The following is a 12,395-nucleotide window of genomic DNA, read 5'->3' on the forward strand; positions in this document are numbered from 1 at the left end:
AGCACATGAGAGGGGGGAGGGTCAGAGGGAGAAGCAGACTCCCTGTCGAGCAGGGAGCCCAATGCGGGACTCGATCCAGGGACTCCAGGATCATGACCTGAGCCGAAGGCAGTCGCTTAACCAACTGAGCCACCCAGGCGCCCTTGAATTTTTTAAAGATAATTTTGGCAGCTATGTAGGAAATGCATTTGGTTTGGATGTTGCCCATCAACATAGAGTGATGAAGAAATTGTGGATATATTTTGCAAGGAGTACCTGTGGACATTTGTGATGATATAAGAAGCAGCAGGCTGAGTCCCAGATAATTACAAATTATTTGGCTTTTGCAACTGGGTAATACTATTTACTAATATAATGAAGCTTTGGAAGAGGGAAAATCAAGAGTGATTTTTTGATACATATGAAATGGTTGTAAGATACTAGAGTGAAGCTGCTGGGTAGGCAGTCTGGAACTTTGGGAAGAGGTCGGAGTTGAAAGTATAAATTTTGGAACCATCATAAATCATAGAGTATAATGTTTGGATCTATGGATTATCTCGACAGAGTGTAAGTAAGAGAAGAGGGCTCAGATGAGAGTCCTAGGGCTTTAATATTAAAGATGAGAAAGAACCTGGGGGAGAAGACACCAAAAAGAGATAGAGAGGAATGACTGGTGAGATGGGATACCTGGAAACCTGAAAATCAAGTGAAGAATAATTTAAGGAAAAGAGTAGTCATCTTTTTGAATTTTTGAGAGATGGTATTAAGATGATTAGAGAGAGGTGCTGTTAGATTTGATAACAGAGATTTTTGCCCTTCTTGATCCATTTCATTGAGTGGGCATCTGTATTGGAGTGGATTGATTAGTGAATGGGAGGTGAGAAATTGAAGGCAGAAAGTACAGATAGCTCTTTTTTGAGAAGTTTGCAGAGATGGGTAGGTAGCCGGAGGAACAAACCTAAATTCATTGTTGAACTTGAAAAGGCATACTATAAAAAGCTTTACCTATCACTATTTCTTTCAACTTTTTTTTTTTTGAGAAATTCTAAGCATACACAAGAGCAGAAAGAAAATGGCCAACCTGGCCCCATTTATACCCATGTTTACTCTTTCCCTTGCATATTATTATTATTATTATTATTATTATTATTATTATTATTATTATAAGATTTTATTTATTTGACAGAGCACAAGCAGAGGAAGAGAGAGGGAGAAGCAGGCTCCCCTCTGAGCAAGGAATCCGATGCGGGACTCGATCCCAGGACTCTGGGATCATGACCCGGGCCGAAGGCAGTTGCTTAACCGACTGAGCCACCCAGGTGTCCCTCTTGCATATTATTTTTAAGCAAATCTCATATAATTTGTTATAAATGTTTCATTATATGTTTCTAAAAGATAGACCTTTAAAAATATAAGCACAATTAAAATTAACAGTAATTCCTTAATATTAAATCCCCAACTGGTGTTGATGTTTTCAGGTGTCTCATAAAAACTTTTTAAAAAAGTTTTGAAAAGGGTGCCTGGGTGGCTCAGATGGTTAAGCGACTGCCTTCGGCTCAGGTCATGATCCCAGGGTCCTGGGATCGAGTCCTGCATCGGGCTCCCTGCTCAGCAGGGAGCCTGCTTTTCCCTCTGCCTCTCTCTCTCTGTCTCTCATGAATAAATAAATAAAATCTTTAAAAAAAAAAAAAGTTTTAAAAAGCAGATTATGTAAGGTCCACACATTACGTATGGGCAATGTCTTTTTTAGCTCTCTTTTATCTATTGTTTTCTTTTTTTTCCTTGCAAATTGTATGTTGAAGAAGCTATCACATGTACATCTGGATGTGCTGTTTGGGTCTTCATGGTGTAGGAATGTAGGATAACACATTTCTCCAGTGACTTATTTTTCCTGTAAATTGTAATTTGGATTCAAAAGCTTGATGGGATTTGATTTTCTTGATAAGACTACCTAATAGTTAGGTATTCTGTCAGGTGACACATAAAGTCTGCTTGTCTCTGTTTTTGTAGTGTTAGCAGCTATTTATGTTCAGCACTTACATCCTTTAGTTCATTTCTTGTTGAAAATGGTGATACTTGGGGTGCCTGGGTGGCTCAGTCGGTTAAGCGTCTGCCTTTGGCTCAGGTCATGATCCAGGGGTCCTGGGATCGAGCTCCACGTTGGGCTCCCTGCTCAGTGGGGAGCCTGCTTCTCCCTCTGCCTCTACCCCTCTCCCCCACTTGTGCTCACTTGCTCTCTCAAATAAATAAATAAAATCTTTAAGAAAAATGGTGATACTTTGATTTTATCATTCTTCATTTTTTAGCCACAGTAATTCTTAAATTAGAAACTTCTCTTTATCTGTCCTTTGGTTACCCAGTGAGTGGTACAGTTTGAATAGAAAAGGCAGGATAAATGCTTTATTCTTTCTATTCTATTTAAGCTTTCAAAATAGGGAGTTGGTTCTTTAGCATCTTCCTATGGTGGCCAAGTAGTTTTTGCTTGTGTTTTTTTAGTTTAATGTCATGTACTCGTAGTGTTAAGTATATTTGATGTTCCAATTTATTATTACAGTTACTATTTGTGTTGATGCTCGAATTGTCGTAAAGTGGCCAGGGGGAGCCTTTTCAAGTTAGCCCTTTAGTCCTTTAACAAGACCCTGGTTGTCTTTGATAACTTCCCTGCAATCTGGAATAATTAAGTGTTCTTGCATCATCTGGTATATATCTGAGATTAGAATTAACTAATTCTCTAAGGGTATAAAATTTCGAAATAACCGTTACCATTTTACTTAAAAGTTTTTTTTTTTTTTCTAATTTTACACTAGCCTATTAAGCATACTTATATTACAATCTTTTGTTACCTTCTTGGAATATGAATTTTATCTATTTTGGCCCTTTACCATTGTGGTTTTACGTATTTGGGGAATTTTCTTTGTTGCTTTTGAGTTCAGGTATGTATTAAAGCAAGTTTTTTTTTTTTAATTTGTTGTTTGCCTTATCCAACATTTTGAATTGTTTGGAGTGAGAAGGATGGCTTCTTGGCATTAATTAAATCACCATATTGAGTAAAGTTCCCCTTTTGCTATTCCATTTAGGGATCTGCATGCTCTGAGAATGTCAGAAATGATCTCATCTGTGGCTAAGTGAAAACTACTTATTACTTCCCTAGTGTTTTTATATTTTCTGTGGATGTTTTCTGTTTGCTTTTTATTGGTAACCTTAACGTATTATGACTAAGATCAGTTTTGCTTCTGTATATTTGACATATTTCAGTCTATAATTTGAGTAGGGGGCAAAAAGGAATGGAATTTCTAATACCTTACCATTTTTAGCTTGGAAGCAGAGAGAAGGAAAAAGGCAGAAAGATTGCTGTGAAATTGTGTGAACATGTAGGGGCTGAAATTAAAGGTGCCAAATAAAAAAACTGGTCTTGTTAAAATTCCTCCTACCTCATGAGTTAATGAGGATCTGAATTCTGTTGAATTTCTTTTTTTCCTGTGTGGGTGTGAGGAACGTAGATGTCATGGTTGTAGTTTTATAAAATATGCCAGGCAGCAAAAACTCTAGTGCTATTTAGAAAGAAAAAGAAGACAATGAGAACTTGGGCAAACAGTTCTTGCTAAGCCCTAAAATATATCACTTTTATTCATCCATACAGAAAACAAGCATGAGGCCAAGAGGAGGCGAACAGAGAGAGTTAGGCGAGAGAAGATAAATTCTACAGTAAATAAGGATTTAGAAAACAGAAAGAGGTCTCGAAGTAACAGCCATTCAGATCATATCAGACGAGGAAGAGGAAGACCTAAAACTGCATCTGCCAAAAAACATGAGGAAGAAAGAGGTATGAATAAATCCAAGCAGTTTTGTTTTTCAAGTATTAAATTTTTCTAGATCTTAATTAGATAGTAGTAAAGAAAGTGTTTGGTAGGCATTGAGCTCCTGGACTTAAAATCACAACTCCTATTTTAGTTTGAAAACATTTCCTCCAGGGTAGATGCTTGTTTTTTTTTTAAATCACAGAATTTAATTCTTATTGAAAAGCTATAAAGGCTCAAATTAGGTAAAATTCACCTTGCTATAAACTGATGATAGTAGAGTTCAGAGATAATAATTTGTATATGACAACCTAGAGAAGCCTGTTAAAATGGTTGTTTTTTTGTTTGTTTTTAAAGATAAATCTGAGTTCTGTTAGACTTATTTCCAACTGTTACACTATGAGTTTTAAAATTTAATATTGAAAGTATTCTTCAGTATGAATTTTTAAATTGCTCATTATGTCCTCCCTACTTTGAGGCAGCTTTTGGATAGTTAGGTAAATTCTTGGTCCAAAATATATTCATATTTCTCCTTATAGATTTTCTCCTTTCTTCTGATAAGTAGTATGTCTGCCAATAACTTGTTTTTAACACATTAACTAAAACTTCAGCTTCTCTTTTTATACATCTTCTAAAAAACCTTTTATCTGGAAAATTTCAGAGATGACACAAGAGTAGAGAGACTAGACTAGGATAATGAACCCCTGTATGGCCATGAATGAATATCTTTTACAATTGAGACTTTCAAGCCTGTAATTAATGGAAAAAAGGGATGGTTGCTCTTTATAATTACTTAAAAACATCTATCAAAATAATTTCATCTTCAGTGAAATGCATTTATAATTTATCTTGTTGGTGAGTTATGCTTTGCTTTTTCAGGCATTCAGTTTTAGATATTCAAGCATAAGTGTAAATTTCTTTTATTTTAGGCATTGAGACTTTTTTTTAACCTGTTTACCATTTCTATCTGCTTTGTATGCTTTTATTTCAGTAAAGTTATGACTGTTAGGGAAAATAACTTCACCGGTATAGCTGTCTTTAGCTTTTTCAGAGTTAATGGTGTCTTAGTATTGTATGGCTAAAGGAATAAGGCTTATATCATATTTGACTGTATTCTTTGAAGAATACTTAGATATTCCTTAATTCCTTGGGTAATAGTACTCCATTTTCTTTTTCCTTCTCTTACGCTGCTCTTCCAGAGAGTTTGAGTTATTTTCTAAATTTGAATGTGTTTTTTAACATGGGATGATCAGAAAAATCTATGCTAAAAACTGCTTCAGCAGGGAAACTAGGCAGGAAAAAAACCCAAAAAATCCAGAGAAATACTGCTTGGCCCAGAAAACAGGACATTCTTTTCAGTTGAAGTAAAGGGAGTATAACCCAAAGAATGGAGAAGGAATGCTTCTGGTGGTGAGTGAGAGGAGATGAGCAAACAGATAATGACAGTCTTTTAGTTGGGGAAATGAAATCTAGATAGTCGTTCTAGGAATCTGTATGTGCAGGTCTGAACTTTTATTCATGTTAACTTGAGAAAAGAATTTAGTTAGCTATCATTTTTTTCCCTGATATTTTGAGCTTATTAATAGAAAAGTTTTAAGCTATTTCTAGAGTAAGATATGCTTTTGATTTATTTTTAATACAAACAGGAAGGTGCTCATAGCAATTTTTGTAGAATAAACTGGAATCTTTTCATGTAGGCCATGGGGGCGGGGTGGGGAAGAGGTCAGCAAACTTTTTCTGTAAAGAACCAGATAATAAATATTTTAGGCTTTGTGGGCCATACAGCCTTCTATTGCTGCTACTCAGCCCTGTCATTGTAGCTGGAGAGCAGCCATAGACAATATGTAAATAAATGGGCCTGGCTGTGTTCCAGTAAGACTTTATAAAAACAGGTGGCAGGCCAGATTTGACCTTGGGCTGTATTTTACCAACCCTTGAGGCAGACCATGTTCCCGAAATATAATATGGATAAGAAATATGAACTTTTGAAATCTCTATGTATTTTAGAATAGACTTCTTTCATATGCTTCTTAGTATTAACTAGCTATTTACTGTAATTCAGTTTTTATTGATTTCTTGCTCATAGGGTACTTGAAAACTTTGAAGCAAGCTTTACCTTTTGTAAGGACAGTTTATGTATAAAAAACATCTTTAATTGACTTTGTTTTCTATATTTTGAAAAAGAATAGGAAGAAGAAAGAATGGAAAAGGAAAGCTTGTTAGACATCTAGATAGCAAAATATTTTTATACAATCATAAAAACAAACCATTAAACTTAAAAATTTTGGTTGGTTTAAGATAAGTTTTCATTTTATATGAGGGGAGTATGATTATTTTGAATATTAGTAAGGTAGGAGTGACATTTAGATTAAAATATAATGGGCAATTCTGAATATCTTATTATTATTATTATTTTTTTATTCATGAGAGACAGAGTGAGAGAGAAAGGCAGAGGGAGAAGCAGGCTCCCAAGGAGCAGGGAGCCCGATGCGGGACTCGATCCCAGGACCCTGAGATCATGACCTGAGCCGAAGGCAGACGCTTAACCATCTGAGCCACCCAGGCGCCCCTGAATATCTTATTAATGAACATACAAGATTTATGTAGAGTTCAAGTTCAAGTTGGTAGATTGAATAACCACACCATGCTCTCCATCATCCTTAAATCTTAGTAATATTATAGTAAAGGGATTTTTTTTTAAAAGGACCAAATTTCACAAGGACAAGGAATGGGAAAAGCAACAGAATTCTAGAAAGTGATAACTGCTTTAGTAGACCCATGAAATCTAAACTGTCAGCCCCTTTGGGAAAAACTAATAAAAAAAATGATTTTTATTACACAGCTGCCTTAAGGTCAGGAATTTGTGCATCAGTTATGTCTGGAAGTGTAGAGGTGAAGGTGAGGCTAAAAATGAGATTGTTTGGAAGTCTGTTTCTTAATGGCCTGCTAGGGCTGTTTACCTCATTTTCCCCTCCTTCCAAATTTATCCTTTCAAAAAGAGAAAACAGTCTCTGTGATTTAATGGAACACCAGGTGTCACTGAGGGCAGGGATACTATATTGAGATCAGGAAGATTACGTGAAAATTGGAGATAGTAAATACTGAGTTCTGTGGTCAGGCTTGGATCTTCGAGGTAGGAGAATTAGCAGTATCTTCTCTAGGAAATCTGAAAAACCCAAGAGAAAGGGCCTAATATAAGGAACTTTCATTAGGGATTTCACAAATGGCCCAGTCAGATCATCCTAAATTGGTGATCACAGTCAAGCTCCACAGATAGGTATGAGCTCATCATCTTTTTGGACCCCATTCTTAAATATGAGCATATTATCAAGAATTACTCAGATATACAGAAGAAAGCATCTATATGAAAGGCTAAGACCAAACAACAGGGAAAAAACAATAACTTGGATAAAACAGGATTTTGCAGGAAAGAGAAAAACTTAAAACTATCGTTAATGTTTTTAGCAAGAGAAGATATTGTAGTCATGAAACAAGAACAAGATGATATTTAAATGGAAAAGCAGGTACAAAAAAGTACCTAGAAAATGAACTTTAAAAATACAAATCTAAAAAAATACGTGTGTATATAAAGATTGCAGAAATGAAAAACTTTTAACAGGTTTATTGACAGAATTAAAGAATTGTACCAGAATGCAGAGAAATAGAAAAAGAGATGAAAGGGGCACCTGATGGCTCAGTCGATTAAGCATCCGACTCTTGATTTCGGCTCAGGTCACGATCTCAGGGTGGTGAGATTGAACCCCATGTCAGGCTCTGTGCTGAGCGTGGGAAGCCTGCTTAGGATTCTCTTTCTCCCTCTCTCTAGGAAAGAGAGAGAGAGAGAGAGAAAGAAAGACAGAAAAAAAAAAAAAAGAATGGGAAAGATAAGAAATTTAGAGGACCAGTTTGAAGTCAACATCTATAAATAACTTATGTTCCAAAAAGGAACATAGAAGATGGAGGAGAAGGAAGTCATCGATGAAATAATTCAAGAAATTTTTCCAAACCTGAAGGACATTGAGTTTCCACATTGAAATGGTCCACCAAATTCCCAGACCAGTGGATGGTTAAAAGTAGAGATTATGCCAAAGCCTATCATCATAAATCCTATCTCTTTGGTTAAAGGGAAACTCCTTCAAGTGCTCAGGGAAAAAAGAGCAAGAAAAGAAAGTGGTATTTGGAATTAATACAGTGGACTAGTACCCAGCAAGGAACAAACTACTCATATATGAACAGACAGCATCAATGAATTTTAAAAACATGTTGAATGAAAGAAGCTAGACACAAAACAGTTCATGCTAGATGATACCATTTATATGAAGTCTAAGAACAGGCAAATGAATCTGTGGTGATATAATCAGAACAGTAGTTGCTGATGAGGTGGGGAGGAATTGACTGGAAAGGAGCATGAGGAATTTCCTGTATCTTGATTGTGGTGTGGGTTATGTAGATGTATATTTTGTCAGAACTCATCCAATTGTACTTTAAGATCTGTGTATTTCACTGTATGTAAATTTAACAATAACGTTTTAAATAGCTGTAAAAAAAAGGTATTGGCTCTTTTTAAAACAGTGGCACCATTGGGCGCCTGGGTGGCTCAGTTGGTTAAGCGACTGCCTTCGGCTCAGGTCATGATCCTGGAGTCCCGGGATCGAGTCCCGCATCGGGCTCCCTGCTCAACAGGGAGTCTGCTTCTCCCTCTGACCCTCCTCCCTCTCATGCTCTCTGTCTCTCATTCTCTCTCTCGCAAATAAAAAAAAAAAAAAAAAATCTAAAAAAAAAAAAAAAACAAAAACAGTGGCACCATTAGTTGGAAGCCAATTTTTTGCCTTCGTACTACTCAGGAAATCTAGGAGTCTTTAGTCAACCACACTGTGAATTAGCATGAAGGTAGACTAATGATACTTTCTAACATTCAGGGTCTCAAAAAATTTGCTACCTGTACTCCCTTTCTCAGGAAGCTACTACAAGATACCTGGCATCAAAAGGAAGAAGTAAACCAAGAAAGTGTCCTGGGATCCAGGACACAGGGTCCAACTCAAGAGAAAGATGTTTATATCCAGCATGATGTTGAAGAGAGATCTTGATGATAATTGTGTATCAGATCTAGAAATCAACCATTTCAGACTGAGCAGAAGACTTGGAGAGACTTATTCAAGAAAATAAAATTGATATAATATCTAGTATGTGTAAACATTCTAAAAGATCTGTACAACTCATTAGTAATGAAAACTAAGCTGATGGAGAAAGAATCTCAGGAAAAAAACAATGTGCAGGAAAAGTGAAATCATTTACATAGTCAGAAGAATAATGTAAACATTGAATATTGATCTCCCCTAAATTGTGATGTAATTGTAATGGGAAGATGGGATAGGAAGAGTATGGGGCTTAAGATACGGAAAACAATAAAATACTAACTTTTCATGGTGGAAGATTAATTAATAATGCCTAAAATCAAGAAGTGGACATAAAAATGTTGCTTAGAGAGGTAAAAAATGAAAAGAAACAACTGAAAAAAAGTAGTTGCACTTGGAGTATGGGAAACATGCATGAGAGAAGGAGGACTTCCATATTTTGTAACAGGTTGAATAAAAATGATTTGACTCTATATATTTAACTTTGATTAAAAAGTCAAAACAAAAAAAGACAAAAGTATGATCATAGAAGAGTCTGAAAAAAGAAGTTGGCAGAATACACAAAGATGTTTATTGTGATTTTAGCTGGCTCTGGGATAATATAGATGGGTTTTATTTTCTTTTTTTGTTTTTCTGTACTTTTCAATTTTTTTTTTTTAAAGATTTTATTTATTTATTTGAGAGAGAATGAGATAGAGAGAGAGAGCACATGAGAGGGGGGAGGGTCAGAGGGAGAAGCAGACTCCCTGCTGAGCAGAGAGCCCGATGCGGGACTCGATCCAGGGACTCCAGGATCATGACCTGAGCCGAAGGCAGTCGCTTAACCAACTGAGCCACTCAGGCACCCTGTACTTTTCAATTTTCTACCATGAACTTGGATTGCATTTGTAATTAGGAGAGGGAAAAATAGAATTAAATGTTGGTTATTCTTATTTTCTATAGCAGGGCTAAGGTAAAGAAGTTAATATATTCATAAAGGCACTATTGGTGTTCAGAAGGGACCATCTTTCGGGTGAGAAAATTCATTTTGATTGGATAGTAAGCTCATCCTAGTGAAGAGAAAGAAATACTTGAGATTTTTACAGAAATGATATAGATATTATAGACAGTGTGTGTGTGTGTGTGTGTGTGTATATATATATATATATATATACACACAGTTTCCATTTAGTTCATGGCATTTCAATAACTCCTTTGTGTCATTTTTAAAATTTTCCAGTTTAGTAGCATGATACTGTATAACATGTAATATATGTTGTTAGTATTATGTATATTTATTGTCATCTAAAGAGATACTTGAAAGCCTCAAAAGTATTTTTTAATTACCACATTTACATTAAGCTTTCTCTTTTTCTTTTAACAGAGAAACAGGAAAAGGAAATTGACATCTATGCTAACCTCTCTGATGAAAAGGCTTTCGTGTTTTCAGTCGCCTTGGCAGAAATAAATAGAAAAATTATCAATCAAAGACTTATTCTCTGATATTTGTCTGCAAAATATGTTGATACTGTCTTCAGGATTACATCAGCAAATTCTCAAACAGTTGTGGACTCTCAGGAGCATTCTGACTGCATCAATAAGGGCCATTGATTGTTTTTTTTTCCCTGTCATTTAGCCTGTGCCACACTTTGGGAGCAAAGCTGTAGGCTTGGACTGTTCTGGGATTTCCTTGTTTACCAAGGAGTATTGTCAGTGTTTTGTGTTTGGGATGTAAGTATATTTACCAAAAACAAAAAAATAAACAAAAAACAATGGATGGCTGTTAAAGGATAAAGGAATAGAGATGGGAGTGGAAGAATGAAAACTAGGGAAATAAAATGCTTGATAGTTTTCAGGTTTGCCACCAGAGATGCAATATTTTAAGTACTTTGAGAAAGAGTGACTTTTAAAAATATTATATTTCAGATTTTCAGCATTAACAGATTGCATATATACAGTTCATTTACTTTTAATAAATTGGCAATTGATATTTTATTGAATGGGGAATTAAGAATATAAACTGTACATTTTGTCTTAAATTGATTTTTTCTTGGCCTTTATTTTTATGACTTAAGGTATGAGTTATATTTTGGGAGATACTTTCTAGACATTTGGGAAGTTTGGGTGCTATATGAAGAAAAACATTTAAGGATATATCATACTTCAGATATAGACATCTTGTTTTCTTGAATGTAATTTATTTATTGGTTAAAAATACCTTTTCTGCTCTCAAGATGGTGCCTGTTAACCTAAACATAAAATATATTTATTACATACAAAATATTTCTTAGGTAGCCTCTTTTAAGCAGTAATGTTTTATCTGAATGGATGTTCATTTATACATACAGATAATTATTTAAATTGTTACTTAATCTCACTCTGGAAAAAAAAATAAACCTTAATATTGAAACTAATAGATTAATAGTGTGGTATAAGTTTTTGTTCTGTGAAGTTTGTGAAATACACTTAAATTCTTAATTTTTCTAGTAGTAAGTGATAACTGTTTATAGTTGATTTATACTAAATGCTTTTGCATTTTTGTTTTTCAATTTAATATTAATATTCAAACTTGACAGTAATTTCCCTTATTTCAGGTACCCCCCACCCTCACCCCAGTGGCTGAATCTGTTTGGAAGTCCAGAAGTCTTATTAGGGAAGGTACTCATCAGTTAGATTTAGCCTTAAGAGAATTTCCCTTTGAGTTTCAGTAGTTGCATTGTCAGCTTCATCCTGCCTCTCTCATCACCTCTCAAAAGAAAAAAAGATTCACATGTTGTCCTACTTTATCTAAATTGTAGCCAGCACAGGGAGCTTAAGAGGTACTCTAGGCAGGAAGTAGAATTTTTTTTCCCCACAATCCTTGTATTTACCTATAGGTACTACTACAATTATCTTGTATGCATTTTAAAGCCCTAGTAATAAAGTTTATTCCCAAGAATGCTAATGTGATTTTTATCTTTGAAATATAAGAAAACTATTTTCATTTTGACAAGAAAATATAAAAATAATATCTAAAAATGCTTTTGAGTATGTCCTCAGAAAAAGGAAGGCTTATGGAGTAGGCATCTCTATAAAGAACTATTGATGTCAGAGTCTATCCATTTAAAGCTGAAGACCCTTAGAGGAAAGTCATGTTAGAATAGTCATGGATACAATAGGGAAGGAGACTGGTGACGAGGCTGGAACTTACCGTGTAAAGAAGTAATTTATTTCAGATGCTCATGATGTTAAATCATTGGCTTATTTAAAAAGTTCTTTGGTAGAGGGGCAAATTAGGCTTTCTCCTATTTGTGATGTAACCTATTCAGGAAATTTCTCTAAAAATTGTGTTCTCTGATATTTTTATAAGCTGTCTCATAAAGCTGAATTTGTCTAAAAATGTTGTAATGGTCTTGGAACATACTACTTGTCATTCACTGGTGTTGAAGAAACTAATAAGAAAGAGGTTTCATAAGAAACCTCTTAGATGTCCTAAGAGCATAATTATAATAATTTAATTACATAA

At 35.0% G+C, this 12,395-nt stretch overlaps 1 protein-coding gene across 4 annotated transcripts in view; it reads left to right on the top strand.

The window, feature by feature from the left end:
* LOC118023825 (UPF0547 protein C16orf87) overlaps positions 1 to 12,272 on the top strand; it is a 30,545-nt gene extending 18,273 nt beyond the window's left edge. The window contains exons 3-5 of one of the 4 annotated variants that reach the window (XR_004682907.1): positions 3,620 to 3,802; positions 10,275 to 10,621; positions 11,485 to 12,272. Coding sequence is in view for 3 of the 4 variants with exons in the window: in XM_035025289.1 (XP_034881180.1) it covers positions 3,620 to 3,802; positions 10,275 to 10,393 (302 nt within the window). In the remaining variant the exon portion in view is untranslated. Of the gene's footprint in view, positions 1 to 3,619; positions 3,803 to 8,733; positions 9,548 to 10,274; positions 11,302 to 11,484 lie in introns of those variants that run through there. The other 3 variants (XM_035025290.1, XM_035025289.1, XM_035025291.1) reach the window with 3 other exon arrangements.
* The last annotated feature ends 123 nt before the right edge of the window (positions 12,273 to 12,395 follow it).

Source organism: Mirounga leonina, unplaced genomic scaffold (genome assembly GCF_011800145.1).
Source record: "Mirounga leonina isolate KUSES-001 unplaced genomic scaffold, KU_Mleo_1.0 Mir_180, whole genome shotgun sequence".
Taxonomy (NCBI): Eukaryota; Metazoa; Chordata; class Mammalia; order Carnivora; family Phocidae; genus Mirounga; species Mirounga leonina.